Consider the following 21,456-nt stretch of genomic DNA (forward strand, 5'->3'; position numbering starts at 1 on the left):
GTGGTAAAGTGTGGTCAATGACATGAGACAAAGTATATGTGAACTGCTGTATGGAAAGTGAATTTGCTCTGTAAATCTTCACCCAAATCACAATTAAAAAAACAACAACAAAAAAGGTTTGTTTTGCTAGCTAGCAAACAGTGTATCTGACAAAATCATCTGGAGATGCTAACTGGGAGATGTTTAATATAAAGCACAAGTGTTATTTAGTTGCTTTAAAAGAAGCTAATAAAATCTTGGGCTGCACTAATTGGTCATATCTCAGGAGGCAACAGCTTCATAGGCCTTTGTGCTGGTCAGACCTTGTCTAGAGACTAGTTACATTCTAGGTTGTTATCCTAATAATGAGGCCACACGAAAGTCAGGTCATATGAAGAATACCTGAAGAACCCACATTTGTTTGGTGGAAGAAGAGTAAGTAGATGCACCATCTTTGGATAACTCTACGACTGCCCCTTACTAGGACACTCTTGAATCTAGTCTCTCCAGTGTAGAGGAGAAGGAGCCCTGGTGGCATAATGGTTAATCATTCAGCTGCTAACTCAAAGACTGGCAGTTGGAACCCACCCACAGCTCTGTGGGAGAAAAGACTTTGCAATCTGCTGAAAGATTACAGCCCAGAAAACCCAATGAGGACAGTTCTACTCTGTCAGACAGGGTCACTATGAGTCAGTATTAATTGGATGGCAATGATGAAAAACTGTTCAAGGTTCAAGTAAATGACAGAGGGACCACTGTCAGGGATGTTGATGTCGTGTGGGAGAGGAAACTGAACTGCCTATGAGGATCCCTTCCAACTCCAAACTCTGAGATACTTACTGGTACATAACTTGGCATATCAACAGTGTAAGTAGGATGCAGCTTAAGCCACTCAACTAAATCCTTATTTTTAGGAGCATCTTCCCCCACCAGCCTCGTCCCATCTTCTAGGTTTATCACAGGGATCCGTGTGTCTGGGTCCAACCGTCCGGGAGAAGGAATGTTTCTTGTTGGCGGGGTCTCTATATCTTCTTCAAAAGCTTTGGTCACCTCAGCATCCTCCTGCAGAGAGTTGACAATGGTCTGAATCCTCACACTGACAGAGATATTCTGACAATGTCCTACACCCCAAGAAAATGCTATCCTATTGTAATGGATCTTTGCTCAAAAAGGAAGTTTCTTAAAATAATGTCAGTTTTGGAACAGCTATTAAGTTGGAAGGAAAAACTTGTAATTTTCTTCTTCACAATGCAGACTTCACAAAGAGTTAGCGTTCACAGTCCATCTTTCCTCCATGCTTCGAAACCCTAAGCAAGCCATTATAAATACAACATGAGCCTCATCTGTCTGAGCTTGATAATGTGTGAGAGAAAGACCACTCAATCTCTCTTGGAGATCCTTGGATAACATCGTTAAAGATAATTTATAAAAGGACTGTTTCCAAATCTAGCTGATCAGTAAGTCACAAGCACTCTGTGCATAGTACAATTTTGTTTGTAGTACAAGATCTTGTGTTAGGTATGTGTGGCGACACTGACAAAATCAATTCTAACTGAAGTCTACACTCTACCATCACCCAACTAGTTACTGGGCATCAAATTCTGTTATGTGTTATCTCCAAAGACCTCTTATATCGATCTATTTCTCTGTCCCCACTGCATAGGCCTTCTTTAGTTCTCACCTGCCCTATTCCTATCTGGTCTCCCTGATTCTAGTTCCACCTCTTTTCAATCCAACCGCCACACTGTTATATTAGATTTCTAAGATGCAGCTCTGCATAATTAAAAAGAAAAAAAAATCATATCACATTACTCCTTATTTAAGTGATGTCAGTGACTGGGTCCTATTTCCTTCAGACTGAGCTCCAAGTTCTTGAGCATGCAGTCAAGGCCTCACAATTTGCATCCTGCCTGGTCTCCAAGTTCATCTCTGCTGAACCATGGCCTCACTCTTTTCCAACCCTCATGCCATCCTATGTGAATGACTGGTCCCTACCCAATCTTCAAAACTTAGCCTAAGAATTAACATCTCCAGGGAAACTTTATCTATTTCTCTCCACAACCTCCTCCCTCCATACCCAGACTTCCTCTGGGCTCACAAAGTCGTCCCCCCCTGCATCATGCCTTGGTCCCAGCACACACACATAATGATGATACATTAGTATTTATGTACAGGATTTGTCCTTTTCCATACTCATAACATTCCTGACCTTTAGCACATCTTCATAATTCACTTAGAGACTAATCAGTGCTTTTCTCACATTTTATGTGTATGCACATTACATTCACAGTATCAAACGAGGAATCCTCTAAATTCCAGCATTTGATAATAAAAAAAGCAATTTAAAGATATATTCTCTAACATCTCTTAGAAGTCCTCTCAGACTTGGGCTGGCTTGCTCAATGTGACTTTGGAAAAAGAAAATCAATAAATTCTTAGCAACAGCTTAAAATATGTGAAATGAATAAAGTCAGCATTAAGTTTCATATAGGCCTCGGAAACCCAAGGAGGAGTCGCTATGAGTCGGGTCCAACTCAACGGCACATTACAACAACAACAACAGGGTTTATGCTGGCAAAAGGAAAATAGCACCGGGTCTCACTGACTATTAATTCCTGATGTCTGCTCCATGGACAGGTATGCACTGTGATCCAAATACTAAACACAATAGTAAAAATGAAAAAAGGTGTCAGCTATAGAATCCTCAGCTTGTTGATGTTTAATGGATAAGGAATTTTTCAGTCAACAAAATCTGTCAGAGTGTTAGATGGTTTCAAGCAGAGGCTCATCACCAGCAATACAACTTTTCTGAGGACCACACAGCTAGAAATGGCATTTTACCTTCTGGAAAAGCCACTCACAGAGGACCCACCACCAGGTGTTATTTTTATAAAATTCTAGTAATAATCCTACAACCAATAAAAATGACCTCTATTATGAACGGTGCATTGGCAATCAATTTTGAAATTTTACTTTTATCTACTTGGACTTCTGTTTTTAATTAGGCCTCACTAAGGATCAAACAAATTTCAGTGAATGCTATTTTATCATTTCTGGGCTTCAACTCAGCCTCGTCTTTTCCCATTTTTAATTTAAAGGTTAATGAAGGAATCCCTTGATGGCACAAAAGATGTAGTGCTCAACTACTAACCAAAAGGTTGGCAAACCCACTCAGCGGCACCTTGGCAGAAAGGCCTGGTGGTCTACTTCTTAAAAATCAGTCACTGAAAATCCTACAGTGCACAGTTCTACTCTGACACCAGGAGTTGGAACTGACTTGATGGCAACTGGTTTAGTTGAATGAGCTTCCTACCTCTTTAGGAACCTTCTCCTAAGTTCAAGAAATAGAAAACAAAGCAACTAATGATAGGGATGGTATGGGGAAGAAAAAAATAAAATACTTTAAGCAAATAATTATCTTCCCTGAATTGCAAATTTCAGTACTTCCCAAACTGTCAAACTCTGTTGTTTTCTGTTGCCCAAGGGAAAGGCTACTGAGGCTCAGCTATAGAGGTGTGCCCCACCGCCAGCACACCGCCTGCCTCAAAGCCAGACAGGCCACTCCAGGGCCAATTGTGGACTTGGGTGTTCAACCTATAAGCTCAGGAAGTCTAGTACTGAGTAACTCTTTCACGAGAACACACACATCATTTGGTCCTTTAGGATAAAATCCTTGCCTTCAGCTAGTTTTCATTTTCAGATGGCATAGTTGAAGCACATGAGGGAAAAAAAAATATTTTGTTTATCCCACATTTATTTCCTTTGAATTAGAAAAGGAAATGTTGAAATCCATTGGCATACACATTTCTTTCCAACCTAAACTGGCAGAGGCCTTTTTTTCAGGTTTAAAAAATCTAGTTTTCATGAAGGTTGGATTACTTGGCATTCCTAGCTCTGTATATGCACAAAGCTCCTAGTTTAAATTGAAACATTTTTATCAATCTAATAGATACCAGGGCCAGAGAAAAATCAATATTTTTAAGAGCAGAAGCTTTTTCCATCTCAAAAATTCAGGGGCAACAATTTTCAGCTCAGGAAAGCATGTTTTTGTTTTGGCCCGCTCTTCCAAAAGCAATCGATGTATCAGAACCGTGGGAAGAATAAATCCTCAAGCTACACTTGGTTCAGGGTGAGTGGTCTGTATCAATGATCAGCACAATTTTCCAGCTCAGAACCACGACTGTGTTCACTGTAATTCCCTTTCAATAACGCAAGTAGCCAGGTTTGACACCCCATCACTGCCGCCACCGCAGCCCGCTGCACAGGCAGGGGCCTCTGACTTACTGCACTCAGTGATGTCCGTTTGTGGCTCATAAAAAGCAGATCAAGGCCCTCCACATTTTTCCTCCTTCCCCGCCTCCTCTTCATGGGAGGCTCTCCATCTACTAGGGAGCCGTTAAGCAGATGCCTCGTAGGTGTGCGTGACAGGCCTGCCTGGAGCAGTTCCATTTGAGTCTTAAAGGCATCAGAGACTGGTGTGGAGACATTAGGCAAGATAAACTTTGAAGTAAGAGATGAGAAATTTGAGGTAGAACTTGTTGCCTCTCTTGAGGCCTTTGATAAATCTACAATTTTCTCTTGTCCATTTTCTGAGACCACCTGAGACTCCCGTAGCTGGGCAACCATCTCCATGAGGTTCCGCCGCTTGGCAGCTCTTTCAGCCTCAATTTCAATTTTCCTCCTCCGCCGCCGCCGCTGGCGTGGGACTGATAGGTTGAGTGCATCCTCCTGTTGAGAAATTCCAAAACACAGTTGCAATGAGCCAAAGGGGCATCTGATATACAGGAGGATTTTAGAAATAAAAAGCAAGAAGCTTGATGAATTAAACATTTTGTGACTGGGGAGAAAAAAGCCACAGAAGTGGATAAAGCTGGAGAACCAGAAGGTCTCCTGTTTCTCAATGGGATCAGTTAAATACAAGCTTCTAGACTGGGGTAAGACGTAGAAAGCCTGCTTTTACATCACAAATGGCACGGAGACTCACCTTTGATAACTGAGGAGAAGTCATGATGTCCTCACTCCCACCAATGCTAGCATGACCGACCATCGAGAGCTCGGTGAAGCTCCTCTTCTGCAGGGGGCTGTCCATGGTGGTTGGTGTGCAACCGGGGAGGAGCCCCTGGAAGTCAAACATCTGGCGCCGGTTGACTGGCCATTTGCCTTTCAATACTGCTTCACAGATGTTGTCTAATCTGTTTATCATGACCCGATCCTAGAGGGGAGAACAGTCAGACAAAATTGTAACAAACTCCTGAATAAAGTTCCGGAATGAATACACCCAACAAGGTACTAAAAGCATGGAAGGTTTAAAAGCAAATAGGTGGACAAAATACAAAAGAAAATGTAACAAAAAAGAGACAAGCAAATAAAGCACACACACATATACACACACACAAAATGGCTTTGATCTGGTAGAAGGTCTTAGATAGCCTCAATACAGAAAACTTAGTATTTTTCAATTATGAAATTTTACCCACTCCAAAATACCCCTATATTTTAAAAATAACTTTTGTTTGAGCATTAGTTTGTGACCTGGAAGCCCTGCCTTTAATTTCTTGATGCTTTGCTGCTTCAGACCCACAGGCTGGCCCACAGCCTGTCCCAGGAAGAGGGACATCATTAGCGTCACTATTAATAAAGTATAGCATTATGAAATGAGCACCAACCTAGGAACACCTAATGAATGTCATTTGCATTCCTCACCTATTATCACTTCAAATTTCATTGAAGCGTGTACATTAAAAATTTCTAATTACAGCTCTTAGACTGAGGTCCATAGATTAAAAGTGCTTGCTACCATAAACCTGTGACTGCTCTGCAAAACTCCCTTCTGTACTCAGTAAGAGACATTAGCATCACTGGGGAACCAAGGGGATCTATAGAGAAAAAAATGTCTTCAATGGGACATTCTTCAGTCAACTTCAACCTATTTCTTAAATAGCCAACATTGTAGAAGCCTGGCCAGGGAGGAGTCTACTGAGGCCTGTTTCTTGTGTTGTTTTAAGCCCTGTTATGGTGATGAGGATGATTAGTTCCCACCCTGAAAAACAGGCCCAAATTACATAAGGAATTACTATAGTAAAATTGTGCTATTTAGCCTACAAAGTAATTTTCATTTTGCTTTTGGTTACAGATTACTCTATTTGGATTATCTCAAAATTACTGGAGCTAACGGGTTAACAGCCCCATCTCCCTCTTCCAAGTTAAGAAGACTGTAGGTTTCCAAACACATAATATTGTCTTAAATGTGAAAGTTCTACTTCAGACAAACAATAAATAGATTAAAAACAAAGAACTGTAAAGGTCCATGTGTTTTATTCTGCCAAAGGGTCAGTCTGTTGAAGTAATAATTCACACACTACACTGGACAACGTGGACAGCTAACCTAAAAAGCCACAAGGGATGAAGTACAAAAAAATCATTCTCTTTCTTAATACTTCTCCTTCATGTCATTTTTCCTACTATTAGAAAAGCATCCTACAGACTTTTTTCCAAGCTTTCCTAGATCATTCCTTAAAAACCACAAGAAAAATCTACAGTTTTATGTGCTGTGCCAAAGTTTACTTTAAGACTATTTGGGGAAAAAAAAAAAAAATCAAGCTACAAAGATTTCTTCCCTTCTCTACTCATTTTTGTCAGAAACAACAACATACCAACCTTAGGCCAAAAAGAGAAGGCAAACGTTCGTTCATGAAGAAGCTGAGCTACTGAAGGATCTCCGTCCTCCATATAGAATCCATCTCGGGTTTCATCCCTTGCAGTGCTCAGAGATGCATTGCTTTCTTCATCAAAATTCTTCCCTCTAGACACAGCTCCTGCTGAGAGATGAGTTAATATGTATTACTTACAGCCAGAAGACAACTGAAACAAAAACTCAGGAAGGGCCCAATTGAAAATATAAACACCAGTCATCCTCATTTTATTGAGAACTTACTATATGACTAGAATGGTATTGGACACTTTACAAATGGCTTTAAATGCCATTTAAAGCTCATTAATTTAAAGTCCTTCAATGTAGGTACAGAAGCCCTGGTGACGCAGTGGTTAAGCTCTTGGATGCAAGTCAAAATTTCAATGGTTCAAACCTACCAGTCACTCCAGGAGAGAAAGATGTCCGTAAAATTTATAGCCTTGGAAACTCTATGGGGTAGTTCTACTCTTTCCTATTGGGTCTCTATGAGTCAGAATCAATGACACAGCAATGGGTTTTAATGTAAGTGGTGTTATTCCCATTTTAAAGATGTAGGGGCAGAGGCTCAGAAAGGTTAGGGACTAGTCTCTGGCATTGTGCAAGTAAATTGTGACAGAGGCTGAATGCCAACCAAGTCTGACCCAAGAGCCTACGATCTCCCATACAGGACAATGGGCTCAGGCTCTGGCTGATGTTCAAAGTTTCCACTACAGCAGAAGAGCACAATGTGGGGCCTCATTCTTACTTGGTGCTAGTCATAAAATCTCACTGTAATTTACAAAGAGAATTGATTGCTTTCAGACTCTACTCCTACCCTTTACTGATGAAAGAAAATAATCCTATAGCTGGTCACCACAAGCTAGAACAGACTGGATAGCAACTGGTTTGGGGTTTCATTTTTCATTGTTTTAAAATAATACTATTTGCTCAGCAAATGACTCTCCTTTCTCACATCTAGTTGTCTGAATCAAGATCACATGGAATCATCAATACACTGTTATTATAAAGTTAACATCTATCCTTATGCCAGAAGGTGTTATGTGTGTATAACTCTTCTTAGAGTTCAAGTTGTTCAAAATGTTGTCTTTCCTGGCCTAAGATGTCAGAGCAAATCACACACTGAAGCATCACCTGAAATTATCATCCCTTCACAGAAGAAAATGTACCTTAATTACCCTTAAAAAGGAAAGCACTTGTCACACTACATGCAAACGATATGATCTCACAACAAGCTGCTGTGTAGTCGGCTAGGCTAAGGCCCAAGTTGCCAGGTGTTACCTTCAGGCTGGGAAGACTCTTCTGACTTATCATCATCCTCAAGCTTTTCCTCCTCATCCTCTTCAGAACCCTTTTCTGAAATAGACTTGGGCCCCGTGTCCACACTGCCCTCAATGCCCTTTGGGTCATTTTTCACCATGCCTGCCTCGGTCTCACATTCCTGCTTACGGTCCTTCTCCCCACCATCCACTTCTTCTTCCTCTTCTTTCACCTCAGGTTTCTCCTTGGCATCTGGGTTTTCCGACTCCTCCACTTTACCTTCAATTTGCTCCATCACCTTTTCATCTTGAAGGTGAGTGGACGAGATGACTGGGGGAACAGAGCCAAATCCAACTGCCAGTGGATTCAAGGAAGATAAGTTACCTGCCCCTCTGTTTTGAGCAAAGTTTTTGTGTGCATCCAAGAAGGATAACTCAGGGTCATTGAGGATATGGTAATCCGTCCGACTGACCCCATGTTTAGCAGCACCAACCAGTAAGTCTCGGTCATGTCTCCCGCACTCCCACCACTCCGGTAAATCCAAACTCGGCTGGCATAGTTTTAGCCTCTCTCCCAGCTGAGGGTGATGAAGAACTTGCTCACGTATTTTCCGCAGCAGTTCTATGCGGTACAAAGTTCTAGAGGCACGCTCCTCTGTGATTGGCTCAATCATGGAAGAGAGGTCAGGTGGCTCTAGAACACAAAAGCAATTGGATTTGCTTTGGAAAACAGGTTACTCTCTCATTTTTTTTTTTTTTTTTAATTCATTTTATTAGCCTTTCAGTACAGAACTTTTGTTACTCAGTGTACTTACCATCATCTGGTTTAGAGGGCATCTGACACACTCGCCTACACATGGCCACAAAACAACTGAAGTATTTCTCCAAACTCTCATCAGACTTTTTGTCAAGTCTGGCAAAGGCTCGAAACTGGTTCCAGTCAAACTGTTGTTTTATGGGGTCAAAAATAACTCCAAAAGTGGACACCACACGGTAAAAATCAGCCTCTTCTCTTCTTGTCCATCTATTAGAAAGAAGATATTAGCTTGAATTGGACTTGAGCATAAAAGCTTAAGTTTAGTATACTTCCTCTTCCCCCTGAACTTTAATACACAGTACTTATTTTGGGGGTAGGCAGACCAGACTGCTTTGATGCAGTGAGGCTTTCTTTGATGTTCACTATCTGTGAGGGGATTCCTGTTTGCTGTGGATCTAGAAGATTCAAAAGGAGGGGAATGTTCCAGAAGTCAAATAAGACCCTAAAACTCACTTTTGACGTTTTTCAGATATAATAGCTTCTCTTTCTGCTTCTAGTGCTCGCACTTCCTCTCTTGGCCGGCGTCTGCGCCGGTCAGTCTTCATTAAGGCCTCCTGCCTCATTTGTTGCCTTTTATAGCTGCGCTGATAGGCAGTAATGAGGCGGCGCAGACGGGTAGTCAGGGTTGAAGTGTTAGGCCAGTAAAGTTGGCCTAACTCAGCATTACTTTCACTGTGCTTGCCTGGGGAAGTGGAAAAAAAGATTTTTGAAATGTGTAGCTGCAATCTTACGATACACAGGATTTTCCAACCAAGCTGGATGACTCATTAACACTCAGATGACAGTGTGGGAAAGGGCATCTCAGTGCCCTCATTTTTTAAATATAAATGAGGGATAATGTTAGCAGAGAACCTATTATCTATTTCCTTTTTAAAGCCTTAGGGGGGGAAAAAACAAGTTCACGTACCAATCTTACATGAAGAAATGCACTTTATACCATGAAATACATTGAAAGAATGTTCTCCTGGAATGCATTTATAATAAAAATCTTAAACATCAGAAATATTCATGTAATTGCTAGCTAATGATTTTACATTGGTTAAAAGGCCAATATTATATACCTGAAATTGGTCATATTTCAGATAAATAGTTATAAAAAGGCTCTATTTCCAAGAGAACTAGTTCTAAACGTGCTTAAAATTGGTTCACTGAGTGGTGGTATAAAATATAAGTAGATCAATTATCTTAGTCTAAAAAATAGTTATTCTATTCAATGACATAAGAAACCAACAATAAACAAGAATTAAAATTATTCAGAAAAAGATGAGCCAGTGTAAGATGAGCATCATAAAGAAGCAGAAGTCCCTAACAGATGAGTGATTCTGATACAACATCTATTTGCTCTAATCCCTGGGCTTTCACAGAGCCTTACCAGGAGCATGTATTTCCATGGATTCTTCCTTCTCCTCTGGAGAATTTGCAAATTCCTTGAAAGCAAACCAAGAAATAGAATTATTTTAATTTGGGGTTTTATTTTTTGCTTTAACTTTTAAAGAAAAGGCCATTATCTATAAAGTTTAATAAGTCTTATATGGGCATATAATATTTTAATGGCACTATAAAAGCTAATATACTAAAGTTCTTACGTCTATTTCATCCTTGAATGGCGTTCTGGTTGGTTTATATTCTGGGTCTTCATCCTCTCTGTCAAACTCTCCCCTATATAAAATGAAAGTTGTTTTTTTTTTTCTTTTTAAATCATACTGATGAGCAAAGAATGAAGGGTAAGGAGTGGAAAAGAGTAACAATCTGCCGAATACTACTTTTAATTCTGAGTTTGACCTCCAAAGTGACTCTACTCGTATTTAAAGCATATAGTTGTAGAAAGGGGTGGGGACTGTTCTTTGGAGGAGACAAACAGGTCTCAGATTATCTAGATAATGTATTTTGTTTTAATATCCATTATGATATGTAAATAAAATATATTGGTAAAGATTGCTTAAGTTCAAGTCAGATGCAATATAGTGCACTGTGTACTGTAAGAACTGAACGCTGCCAATGTATGTGACACTGACATAAAGTTTATTAAAATTTTAAAATGTCCTCCTTACCCATCACCACCATCTGCTAGCATATCTGTTCCTCTTTGCTCAGCAGCGATGGCCTTGGCATCAGGCATACCGACTCGTTCCAGAAAACACAGTGCGGGGTCAGCTCGCATGGAATTGTACTTCTCATAGCCTGTGCCATCCCCACCAGCCCAGAGGAAGAACACAGAAACAAAGAAAGGCCTCATCACTGACAAAATCATGGCACCACTACAGCACACTCATTTTGTTTCTCAGTCAAGAGTATTCTCTATGTTGAATCACAACAAACTGTGTTTTCAGCAAAGCATTCTGGGGTCTGATCATTCTGGGGAAGCTTTTTGGGGCCGAGTTACACTTCAGGGATCTTATCAGAATTACAACAAATACTAACAGAAAAATATGTCCAGATGCCTGGGAAGATTTTTGACCCTTCTTCCCCCAAGATCTAATTTTGTCTGACATTTGAAAGGCTTTGGATGGTTCCTTTACGACCTCTGCAGTGGTAGTCCCAGGCTGCCCCCGCCCACCTTCCTTTAAATCGCCTCAGCCCTGCTAGACCTCACACTGCTGGCTGAAAATCCCTGTGTACGTCAGGCCAGCGAACCTGTCTTATTAGGTTTAGGACGATGCATGTCAGTAAGATGACACTGTTCTCTCTATGGTTTTCAAACTACAATTTCCTTTTTGACTGCCCAAGTTGACTAGATGGAAAATGGCAGATCCCAACAGTGCACTGCGGGAAAATGATTTTTAGGCTGAGCTCACAAAACGCGGCTGTGGTACACAAGCAGAACAGCACAATTCAATTAGGATGTGTACTACAACACACTGCTCCTAACTGCTGTAGAGCCTCCAGCCAAACTGTCATCATGAAAGGTTTTATAAGCCATCATTCTCCCCTTTAGTCAGCCTGGGCTGCTGAGAATACCTCTGCGACCTCCAGAGAATTGGGATTATAATCAGGAATCGCTCACTGTATATATCATGCCAGTTCTGCATCCCCCAGCCTTTCAAAGTTAACAAGGCTGCATCCCACTCGGGGGAGCCGCAAGTTCTCAGCACTGACATTTGTGAAATATTGCTTGGAACAAAGCCCAGGAGGCACTTGTACAGATTAATAGCAGAGGTTAAGCCCACCGTCCACTTTGACACTGGTTGGCAGAGCTAGCAAGTGAAGCAGCGCTGGAAGCAAAGTTCAGGGAGACCCATAGTACAACTTGGCTATTATTGAAACAAATGTGGTTTTGGTTTTATTTAGAGCCAAGAAAGAAGTGTTTTCTTCTCAAATACTCAACAAACATTCAAAAACAGCATCTGATATTTACAGTTCATATTAGATTTTTTAGTACAGAAAAATGGTTGACGCCAAGAGTCCTTTGGAACTAGCCTCATTAATATTATGACTTTAGGAAAGAGTATGCAGAGAGTTCTAAATAAAGACAAAGCCGTACAGACAAGATGGATTCAAACAGAAGCATCACTTACCATGTTTGAACACTCCAATTAAGAGGGATTTATCCGCTTCCTTGTCCCACCAATCTGTAGGAACTTCAGCATGGAAAGGCTCAGGTATCCATACATCTGTTTCACTATAAAGACAATCGTTCAAGTAACATTTAAAATAAACACTAGCATTAAAAAAGAATTCCATGCAATGAATATGATACGCACTTCCATACCCTCTTCACTTACAATAAAGATCTGAGAGTTGTGGGGAAGGGTGAGAAAAGGTTAAAAGAAAGGGCAGAACTCAGTTGCTCTCTACCATCACCAGGAATGAACTGTCTCACATAGCATCACATCTAAAAGGTCATCTTAAAGCATCAGTGACTTATTGCACCCATTTTTATACATACAAATACACATATGAACAGTCTCTTCCAGACTCTTATTCTATCCCCAAGTTCATGCTGCATTCAAGATGCAAAGAGCAGAGAGTTCCTCATGGCCTGTGAAGGTCCTTAGACACAATACGTGATCATCACAGGAACTGGAGAAAAACTGTGCACTCACACTAACCTTGAGTCAGCACCCTCTAAGATCTTATCTGCCTGGTCTCCTATAACTTCTTGTCTTAGGTAGTACAGCATGCGGACACGCAGCAGGACCCTGGAGAGGAAGACAGAGGGGAGGAAAAAGTTCTTAACTTCAGGACTGTTTGCCAACAGTGGCTTTTGGCAGCTGCTGCTGTTCATCCATCATCCTGCCAAGGCTGATTAGCCATGCTGTATGGTAGGCTTGAAGCGTGACAGATGGTGGCACATAATCACCTCTGTGTGGTGCTTTCTGCTGGCTTCCAACAGGCCTGCCTGGCAACGGCTCACACTGCACAGAGAGGGACCGGGCTCGGCCCAGCCCGGGTGCACTTCATTTAGTTCTACCTAGTGCAGCTTGTGAAGTTTAGACACGTACCCTACCATTGCCTCTGAAGTATTGAAGCAAGTTTGTAAACAACTGAGCAGATGGCTTTCAGTAACTGTTCTGCTTCATTATCTCATAAAATTTCCTCAGCTGCTGCCTTAATACCATTTTTGGAAGCACATCAGAAGTTGTAGGAATAAACGAGATATAAAATCTGGTTTTACTACCTTACAATAAACCCTCAATATGGAATGTCAGGTTTTTCAGATTATACAACTTTGCTTCCGAGAAAGGAAGATGGGGCTGGGGTTGGAGTAAGGGTGGGTTCTCACTCTTCCCCCTTAAGAAATATTAAGCATTTCTTATTCCTTCTCGTTTACATTACCTGTGAACTTAATTTGTAGCTTTCAAAAACCATAACAGAACATTATATAGGAAATTAAAATGTGCCCAGTTTATCAAAGTTCTTAATCATTTTTCAAGAAACCTTCTTTTTAAAAACCTTGGAATTCTAGGAACCAGATTTTCAATTCCACTTGGATTTTCTCAATGGTTTGAACATAATTCTCTCAATAAAACCCACCTGGTAACTCCCAAAGGCCCATGTCTACTTCAAGTCTTGGGTCCCCTGCTGGATAGACTTTATGTAGTCAAAACTGGCAGCTGAAGATGACCTCCTTAGTCATGAGTGAAATTACAGCATCAACTGGTATTTCCCTAGCTAAATAATTCCATCATTCACTTGTATAGTACTTTACAATCAATACCTCACTTTTACATATGTGAGCTCATTTCATTTTCACAATAACCCTCGGAGGAACTGGGGCAAGTCGCAATTTCCATTTTATAAACATGAAAACTGAAACTAACAGAAGGGAAGTTGCCTATCCAAGATCACAGAGTCACTTTGAGCATGGAACACTCTGATCTAGGTCTTCTGATTCCACCACATCACATGTCTCTCCATGACGTGGCAAATGTCCTGTAAGACATCAAAATGACAACCAGAGGCAGTTTCACCAAAGACACTACTCTTGATTACGCACAGGTAGGTCCCTATAATATACCTTCCTCCCACTGCGAGAGTCTACTCCAGCCATCATGGGTTCAAGATGGGCCACGTGGGGGCAGGAAATGGGTTTGTTTTAAATACCTGAATATATTCCAAGGTAAGTAATTGCTTGGATAATTTATATAAAATTGTGCTTCACTTGATCAACATGCAGAAAACAATGAAAGTGTGGGTCACAAGCTTGGCACCCTCCCTTCTTCTTAGGCTAGAGAAGAATGTTTAAGTTTAGGATTTACTTGCAAAAACTGCTCAGAAAGGGTAGTTCCATAGGAAATCATCCTCAACCTTGGGCTGAATTCTTTTTCATTCACAGCAAAACTTGACACAGTGGTATTAATCACAGTGGTTCTCTCCCTCTTGGTAGAAGACCAAGTTCTTCAGGTAGAATTTTAGTCATGTGGAGTCATTTATGGACTAACTATGAACTTCACTTTTATTTTAGAGGAAAAATTCAAACAAATGCAACTGGGACACTCAGAGCCTGCTGTATGGGCTACTATGGGTGACCCTGATGCTGGGTGACCTCGCTTCTGGTGAGTGGGCACAGGTGCTGGGGTAAAGAGTTTACATCCTACATGAATGCAAGCATTTATGAACCCTCAGGCCTTCTTCAGTTTCACCAACTGTCACTCTAGTAACTGCTTTATGTCCAGGTCCCAGCTCATGATCATGCACTGCCTGAATTGTCCCATCTCCTTGAACCTGAGATAGTGTCTCATCTCTGTCTCTTGTAACTTTGAACTTGTGAGGACACTGGCCAGCTATTTTCTCAGATGCCCCTCAACTTGGGTCTCATTTTCTATCTTGACAGCCATAAACATCTTCTTGTGTTGAATCCCAATAAGTCAAGGCAGGATCTGTTAGGAAAGAAGCATGGGAGTGCTTGCTTCCTCACAAAGGTAATATGCAATGCATTAACAGGCTTCTTCTGAGATTGATTTGGGAGAAATGGACAATTTTAGTGACTGCTCACATACTAGCTGGGGAAGTATCCTACAGAACTGGTTATTGCCACTAGAATTGGAAATTTAAGCCACCACCATCACAGTGAGACCCCAGAACAGAGCTACTGCTCCACAATCAAAAGAAACATGGCTATGCCAGATACTCTCCATCCCCAGCCTGTCTGAACCCAGAACTCAAATGACTATTGACCAAAAACCTACATAAACCACAAGGAAGCTGTGTCTTCTAACAGCTGTTAAGAGGGGTAGTAGTTTAGAGAGAACTATGATGCTACAGCAGTAATAAAAAAAATAGTAAAGTTTATAGGTGCAAAAATAATTTAGAAGACTCAAAATGGAAAAGTTTATCAGTAAAAATCTAAGTATAGCAATAAAAAAACAAACAAAAAAAAAACCCAAAACCCATTGCTGTCAAGTCAGTCCCAACTCACAGCAACCCCTTGGGTTTCTGAGGCAGTATCACTACAGAAGTAGATTGCCCCATCTTCCTTCTGAGGAGTGGTTGGTGGCTTTGCACCACCAGCCTTCTGGTTAGCAGTCAAATGCCTTAGGCACTATGCCACCAGAGCTCCCTAGCAATCAAAAGTAGGTCTTAAAGTACCATGGCTACTAGTACAGGTGCAGAACTACAGTCAGTACAATTCAGGTAGTCCCAGGTGTTTCCCACATGTCACCTGGCATCCCCCTCACAGCACTACGCAGACACAAGGTGGCCTCCAAGGTGAGTAGGGGGCCCAGTGTTTAAGAGCTATGCCACTGTACTGGTGAGGTCTGGAGTTCAAATTTGGCTCAGAGACTTAACTGGCTAAGGGATCTTAAATAAGTTGCTCAACCTGGACCTCAGTTTCCTTATCAGTTAGCTAGAGATGAGAAGGTACTACCTTCCACAGACAATTCAGGCAGGTAATCCATATGAAGTGCTCAGATTTTCATTCCTATTACTTTTAAATGTGTTAATACACATTTATTTATTTATATCCTGTCTTGTCCAATCAGAATACTCAGAGCAATAATGGAGGTTGCTATGAGTTGGAATCCACTTGATGGCAATGAGTTGTAGTGCCTAAGGCACTTGACTACTAACCAGAAGGTTGGCAGTTCAAACCCATCAGCCACTCTGTGGAAGGAAGACTGGGCAATCTACTTCCATAAAGATTTACCACCTTGGAAACCCAAAGGGGGTTGTATGAGTCAGAATTGACTCAATGGCAGTGAGTTTGGTTTTTTGGTTTGTCCAATCAAGACCTTGTTGCAGAGTTCCATTTGACTGACAAAGATGCTGAGTCTCAAAGGAGTTGAGTACATTGTCCAAGATCATACAAAGTGAGAATGCAGCAGGCCTGGCCACATTGCTCCTGTGTGATGGACACTGACCAGCACACGCTCTGAGTCAGGGAGGAGAGAGTGTGTGCAGATGCCAGCATAATGCTACCAGAGCTTTAAGCAATTAAATGAATTTAGATTCAATATTCTTCAAATACTTGTGATCAGTTTCTGGAAATAAAGATAAGGAATATGATTCTAAGCTCACAGAGAGGGAAAAAGGACCCAGCAATCAGGTTGTTCTGAAGCAAAATACTCCCCACTCCCTCCACAGCAGTCAGCTGGGTGACTGCAGGCTCAGAGAAAACTAACTGTACTGGAAGTCCGTCACCTAAATGTGCACACTCACCTGAGTGGCAGCATGTTTCAAGACAAAGAATAAGGCTATGCAAAGACAGCAGCTACAGATTTTAATAGTGCCAATAACATAAGTTTTTTAACAAGCAAGAAAGGAAATGAGAGCTCATGGAGGAGCCACTCCACGCACTTGTTGCAGTGGTGTTTCAGGTGCTTCTTGTAGCTGTCCTCCTGGAAGAGCGCATCCGGGTTGCAGCTGGCCAGCCAGTCTGCGTGCTGCACCACTGGCTGCGTGCTCTGTGCTTTCACCTTCTTGCCCTTCCTGCCCCGTGGCACAGGTGCTGACAAACCTGAAATAACAACAATAAAAGCTTCTTACAATCCAAATCACAGTGCCAGACTCAGATATTTTAATATAAGAGACAAGAAAGTACAAGGCATATGAAAAAAAAAAAAAACTGATTGCCATCAGCTTGATTCTAATTGAACTTGTGTTCAACGGCAACTGTCTATCAGGACAGAACTGTTCCACAGGTTTTCAATAGCTGATCTTTCAGAAGGAAACTAGAGCTTTCTTCTGAGGGCCTCTGAGTGGACTTGAACCTCCAACCTTTTGGCTAGTAGCTAAGTGTTCATTAACTGTTTGCAGTACCCAGGGACTTGTCTTTTCATCAGCAGCATGTCACCAAGGTATCAAGTGACTCTTGGTGACCCTATAACTCAGAGGACAAAGCTCTTACCAGAATGATTGACCAAGGCTCGAGTCTGGCCATCAGCTGTTGGTGTGATCAGATCCCAGATGAAACTTTTGATATTCTCGTCCCCTCGGTAGTGATTGAGGCAGTATACAAGGATGGTTCTGCATATGGTTTCTACATCTTGCTCAGTGAGTTGGCGTTTGTAGCGCCCATGTGAAAGGATGTCTGTCCATCGTCCCCACCTGGAATGCAAACATTCAGCATGTAGACGGCACCTTTGAGTTTAAACTCAGGGCTTTACTTTAACAGGCAGGTGGTGATGCTGGGAAATCCTGTGTCAAAACTTGCAGTACTTTACACCAAGTGATAGGAAACCAATCTAGGGTGCAAGCATTAGGTGCAAGTGTCTGACAAAGTGGCCCACAGAGCCACTGTTTGTAACTACAATAGCTAAACCACAACTAAAACAATAAAGCACATGTGTTCAATGCAGGCTTTCCATGGGCAGTGGCAGCAACTTTCAGGACAGGAAAGCAATCCAGGGGCCTAGAGACTGAATACTGTGCTCCACTCTATCATGGCTTGTATGTTTCAATGCTGATCAACCATTTGAGATGAAAGGTGACTCAAGGATGATGTGACTACTCCAGAATCAATGATGCAATGGTGAGGATTATAGATGTATCAATCTCCCTCAAAGGGCTGTCATGATAATTAATGAATGACGATGAGAAGCTGTGAGTTTCCTTTTGAAATCAAGAGTGATAACTCAAAGCACAGTGGCACTCACAGGAAAAGCATTCAGCCAGTTTTCAGTATCCTGTGTGAAATGGGTGGAGAGAAAACTTTGCTGAACCCAAACAGTCTGTCCAGCGTCATCCTCACAGGTTTAAACACACCATGGAAAGGTTTCCTCTCAGTGAGGTGGACTGAGACCATACAAAAATGAGACTTGGCATGGGACTGGAGGAGGCACATACTCTCTGAGCTATGTCTTTCCCCACATCATACTTGACCAAGCCACAGGATGTTCATGGTACAGCATGGTGAGGACAGAAGGGCTGAGCATCATGGAGTCCTCACCTTGTGGGGAATAAGTCCAGGGCATTCATGCTCAGCCTCTGCCTTTCACCCTGGCTTATCTCTTGCCACACCCTTCCTTTCTTAGGCTTCAGTGAGCTCCTTTCAGTTCCTCACACCACAAGGCTTACCCTCACCTCTAGGCCCCTGAGCTTACTGCTCTTAACCAGGAACTCACTTCTCTCTGCCTGGCTAATTCACAATACCCATCACAGCACAGACTCCATACTCAGATGTCATGGAATCTCTTCGTCTACCTCTCAGTCCCATTAGTGGGGAGAACATACCTGAGCTGTGTCTTAAAGGATGGGACACACTTCTAGGTTCCCTTCCATCACAGCACTTGTCACATTTTACTGCCATTTCTACTGGTTCCCCCTTGCCTGAGGCTAGGACCATTTGTGATTGTCTGCCTCACAGTGGGACCCCCAGTGCCTGAGAATATCTCAACACAGCACCCAGCACATGGTAGGTGTGCCATAAATAGTGACAAACATCACAGGGGGCAGGAGGGGTAAAGGGAGACACACTACTGAAAGATAAGATGCCCTAAGCATACTTTTTAGCTTCAGGAGTCATTGATATGCTTCGTTTCTAAAATTAACAATATAATTCCCAACTTTGATCATTAGGTTGAAAGTTGGAAGTGGATGCAAGCTGCCAAGGGCCCAGATGGGGAGTGCCCTGCCTCCTGGTGAGAACAGACATAACAGGGATACTCGGCAGAGCTGCCTTGGCCACCGGGATACATGATAAGCTTTTGCTGAACTGCATCTGTTCCATAAATGGTCATTTACTCAGCACTCACTATGTGTCTGTGGCTCTGCATTTTGCACTGAGGACACTAAGAAAGCAGGGCCCTATCCTCAAGAGCTGCTAATCAACCATCTACAGGAGAGACTTGTGATTCACAGATCACAAAAAAGCATGATGAGTACAGTGGATTCTTGGGTGCAGAGTGAGGTCTGAGCTTGATCTTAAAGGCCACTGGGCATCATGCCAATGAAGTCTGTGTGTGTGTGTGTGTGTGTGTGTGATGGGAATAGGAGGCCTCGTGATAACTAAGGAATGACATAGAAGCTGGCACACTGAAGGTGGTGCAGGTGTCTATCCCAACAGCAGCTCAGGCAAGAGCCAATAAAACAGAGAAGGGCCACCTAAGGGAGGCCTGGACGCCACACTTATGGAAAGTTTGTGTATATTCTGAAACTAGTGGTGAGCCACATGAAGAAATTATCAAAAGCACAGCATGACCAAATCTGCAAAAAGACTGCTTCGGTGGCATTCCGCCCCCCCCCCCACAATTTTGATGGAGTTTGTCTCAAGTTCTACAATCCACTGCTGAACTCTCAGATACTGATTCAGTATTTATTTAGCGCCTTGCCATTCAAAGTGCTCTGCAGGGCATTATGCAGATTCTGATGAATTAGGTGTGGGTCCTGCCTCTCAGGAACAGGCAGGCCAGCAGAACACACACACCACATTCACAAAGTGGAAGTGACCCTTCACTTGTACTTTGATGAGTGGGAGGTAGAGCTTTACCAGTGAGATTATTGCCTTTGATGAATTCTTCTAACAGAAAAATATTAAAGGTTACTATTAATTTTATACAAAAGTAAAGTAGAAAAACATTTTATAGTTTTGGGACTTCATTCTGAGCAATAAATAATGAATATATTTGGATCTGACATAATTCCTTATGCTATAAACCGATACCCCTAACTTCAGGCGACCTCTTCAACTCCATGAGGATCTGAATGACTCAGACCAACTTCAACAAATGACCCTGTGCCTAATCAAAATTACTACAAAAGCATTCTTTTGCTTGTGCTATGGGAAGCCACACAAATCCAAATAGAGTTTTCTCTGTACCAACTGGGCATTCTGACACTTTTTAAAATAAAATTATGTTTTCCACAGGAAGTCCAACTGACCCATAAACAAGCAGATTCTTCTCCACTCTGAAACACTCGCTCCTTGCGTAACCCTGTGTCTTATCCTGGGGCCGCCGGGGCTTGGTACAAGGCTTTTCTTCGGAATCACTTTCCAAGTCTGAAAATTCCATCAGTTCATCTTCTTTCACTGCACTATACAGCCTAGTTTGCTTTCTCACTCTTGGAGTGTCAATGACTAGGTTGTTCTGAAAAGACAGCAGATAAATTTGAAATGTCTGGATAAAGCAACCGTTGGGCAAGATTGGATAAGTGTTTGAATGGGCCCTCTCACTTACCCTCCCATTTAAGGCATCAATGTCCAATTCAGCCTTCTTAGCCCACTTCTGCCAGAAATTTGGATCATCCAAGGAAATATCTGTCCTATTTCCAGATGCAACAAAGCTGGCCTAAAGGGAAACAAATACTCATTACTTGAAGATTTTGAGGTGCTGTTCTCAGGGTCAAGATGCAAAGCAGCTTTTACTATTCATCCACTCAAACACTGGTGAGTTCTTCTACGGTATGCCCACTACACTGACAGATGGGACGAAGATGACAGGCTACCCCTCAGGTATCTCACTGTCCAGGGGCTGCAACAGATGAGGAAATAAAGGATTACAGTGTCATGTGACAAATAATATGGAACAAAGGCAAGCACAAGTCCAAATGACACAGATAGGAGGGGCTCCTATGGAGTGGTGCAGGGAAGGCATTACTGGCGAGAGAGAAGAGAAGGCTCTGGAAAATAATTCCTAGACCAAAGCTCACAGAACAGGAAAGCATGTGGAAGTATTCACAGCAGAGGGAAAAGCATGTGCAAAGGCAAAGAAGAGAAGAAAGGATAGAGTTTCATGTGGGCAAGTCTAAGGATGCCTGGGAGAGTGCACAAAACTCAGGCTAGTTAGTAGGCAATAGCCAGATGAAGAAGAGCCTGGTGCCCATTAGCAGAGTTT

At 42.1% G+C, this 21,456-nt stretch overlaps 1 protein-coding gene across 1 annotated transcript in view; it reads right to left on the reverse strand.

The window, feature by feature from the left end:
- Positions 1-21,456, reverse strand: part of CHD7 (chromodomain helicase DNA binding protein 7) — a 171,813-nt gene that overhangs the window by 4,954 nt on the left and 145,403 nt on the right. Inside the window, exons 19-34 of the mRNA XM_007939476.2 lie at positions 20,800-20,910; positions 20,504-20,709; positions 17,532-17,731; positions 16,982-17,141; positions 12,793-12,882; positions 12,259-12,362; positions 10,795-10,924; positions 10,330-10,402; positions 10,116-10,170; positions 9,197-9,425; positions 8,742-8,950; positions 7,949-8,620; positions 6,637-6,797; positions 4,964-5,191; positions 4,264-4,707; positions 820-1,041 (exon numbers count right to left, since the gene is read on the reverse strand). Of these exons, the coding sequence (XP_007937667.1) occupies positions 820-1,041; positions 4,264-4,707; positions 4,964-5,191; positions 6,637-6,797; positions 7,949-8,620; positions 8,742-8,950; positions 9,197-9,425; positions 10,116-10,170; positions 10,330-10,402; positions 10,795-10,924; positions 12,259-12,362; positions 12,793-12,882; positions 16,982-17,141; positions 17,532-17,731; positions 20,504-20,709; positions 20,800-20,910 (3,294 nt within the window). The remainder of the gene's footprint in view (positions 1-819; positions 1,042-4,263; positions 4,708-4,963; positions 5,192-6,636; positions 6,798-7,948; positions 8,621-8,741; positions 8,951-9,196; positions 9,426-10,115; positions 10,171-10,329; positions 10,403-10,794; positions 10,925-12,258; positions 12,363-12,792; positions 12,883-16,981; positions 17,142-17,531; positions 17,732-20,503; positions 20,710-20,799; positions 20,911-21,456) is intronic.

This window comes from Orycteropus afer, unplaced genomic scaffold, assembly GCF_000298275.1.
Source record: "Orycteropus afer afer isolate SDZICR_OR568_19922 unplaced genomic scaffold, OryAfe1.0 scaffold00060, whole genome shotgun sequence".
NCBI classification, from domain to species: domain Eukaryota; kingdom Metazoa; phylum Chordata; class Mammalia; order Tubulidentata; family Orycteropodidae; genus Orycteropus; species Orycteropus afer.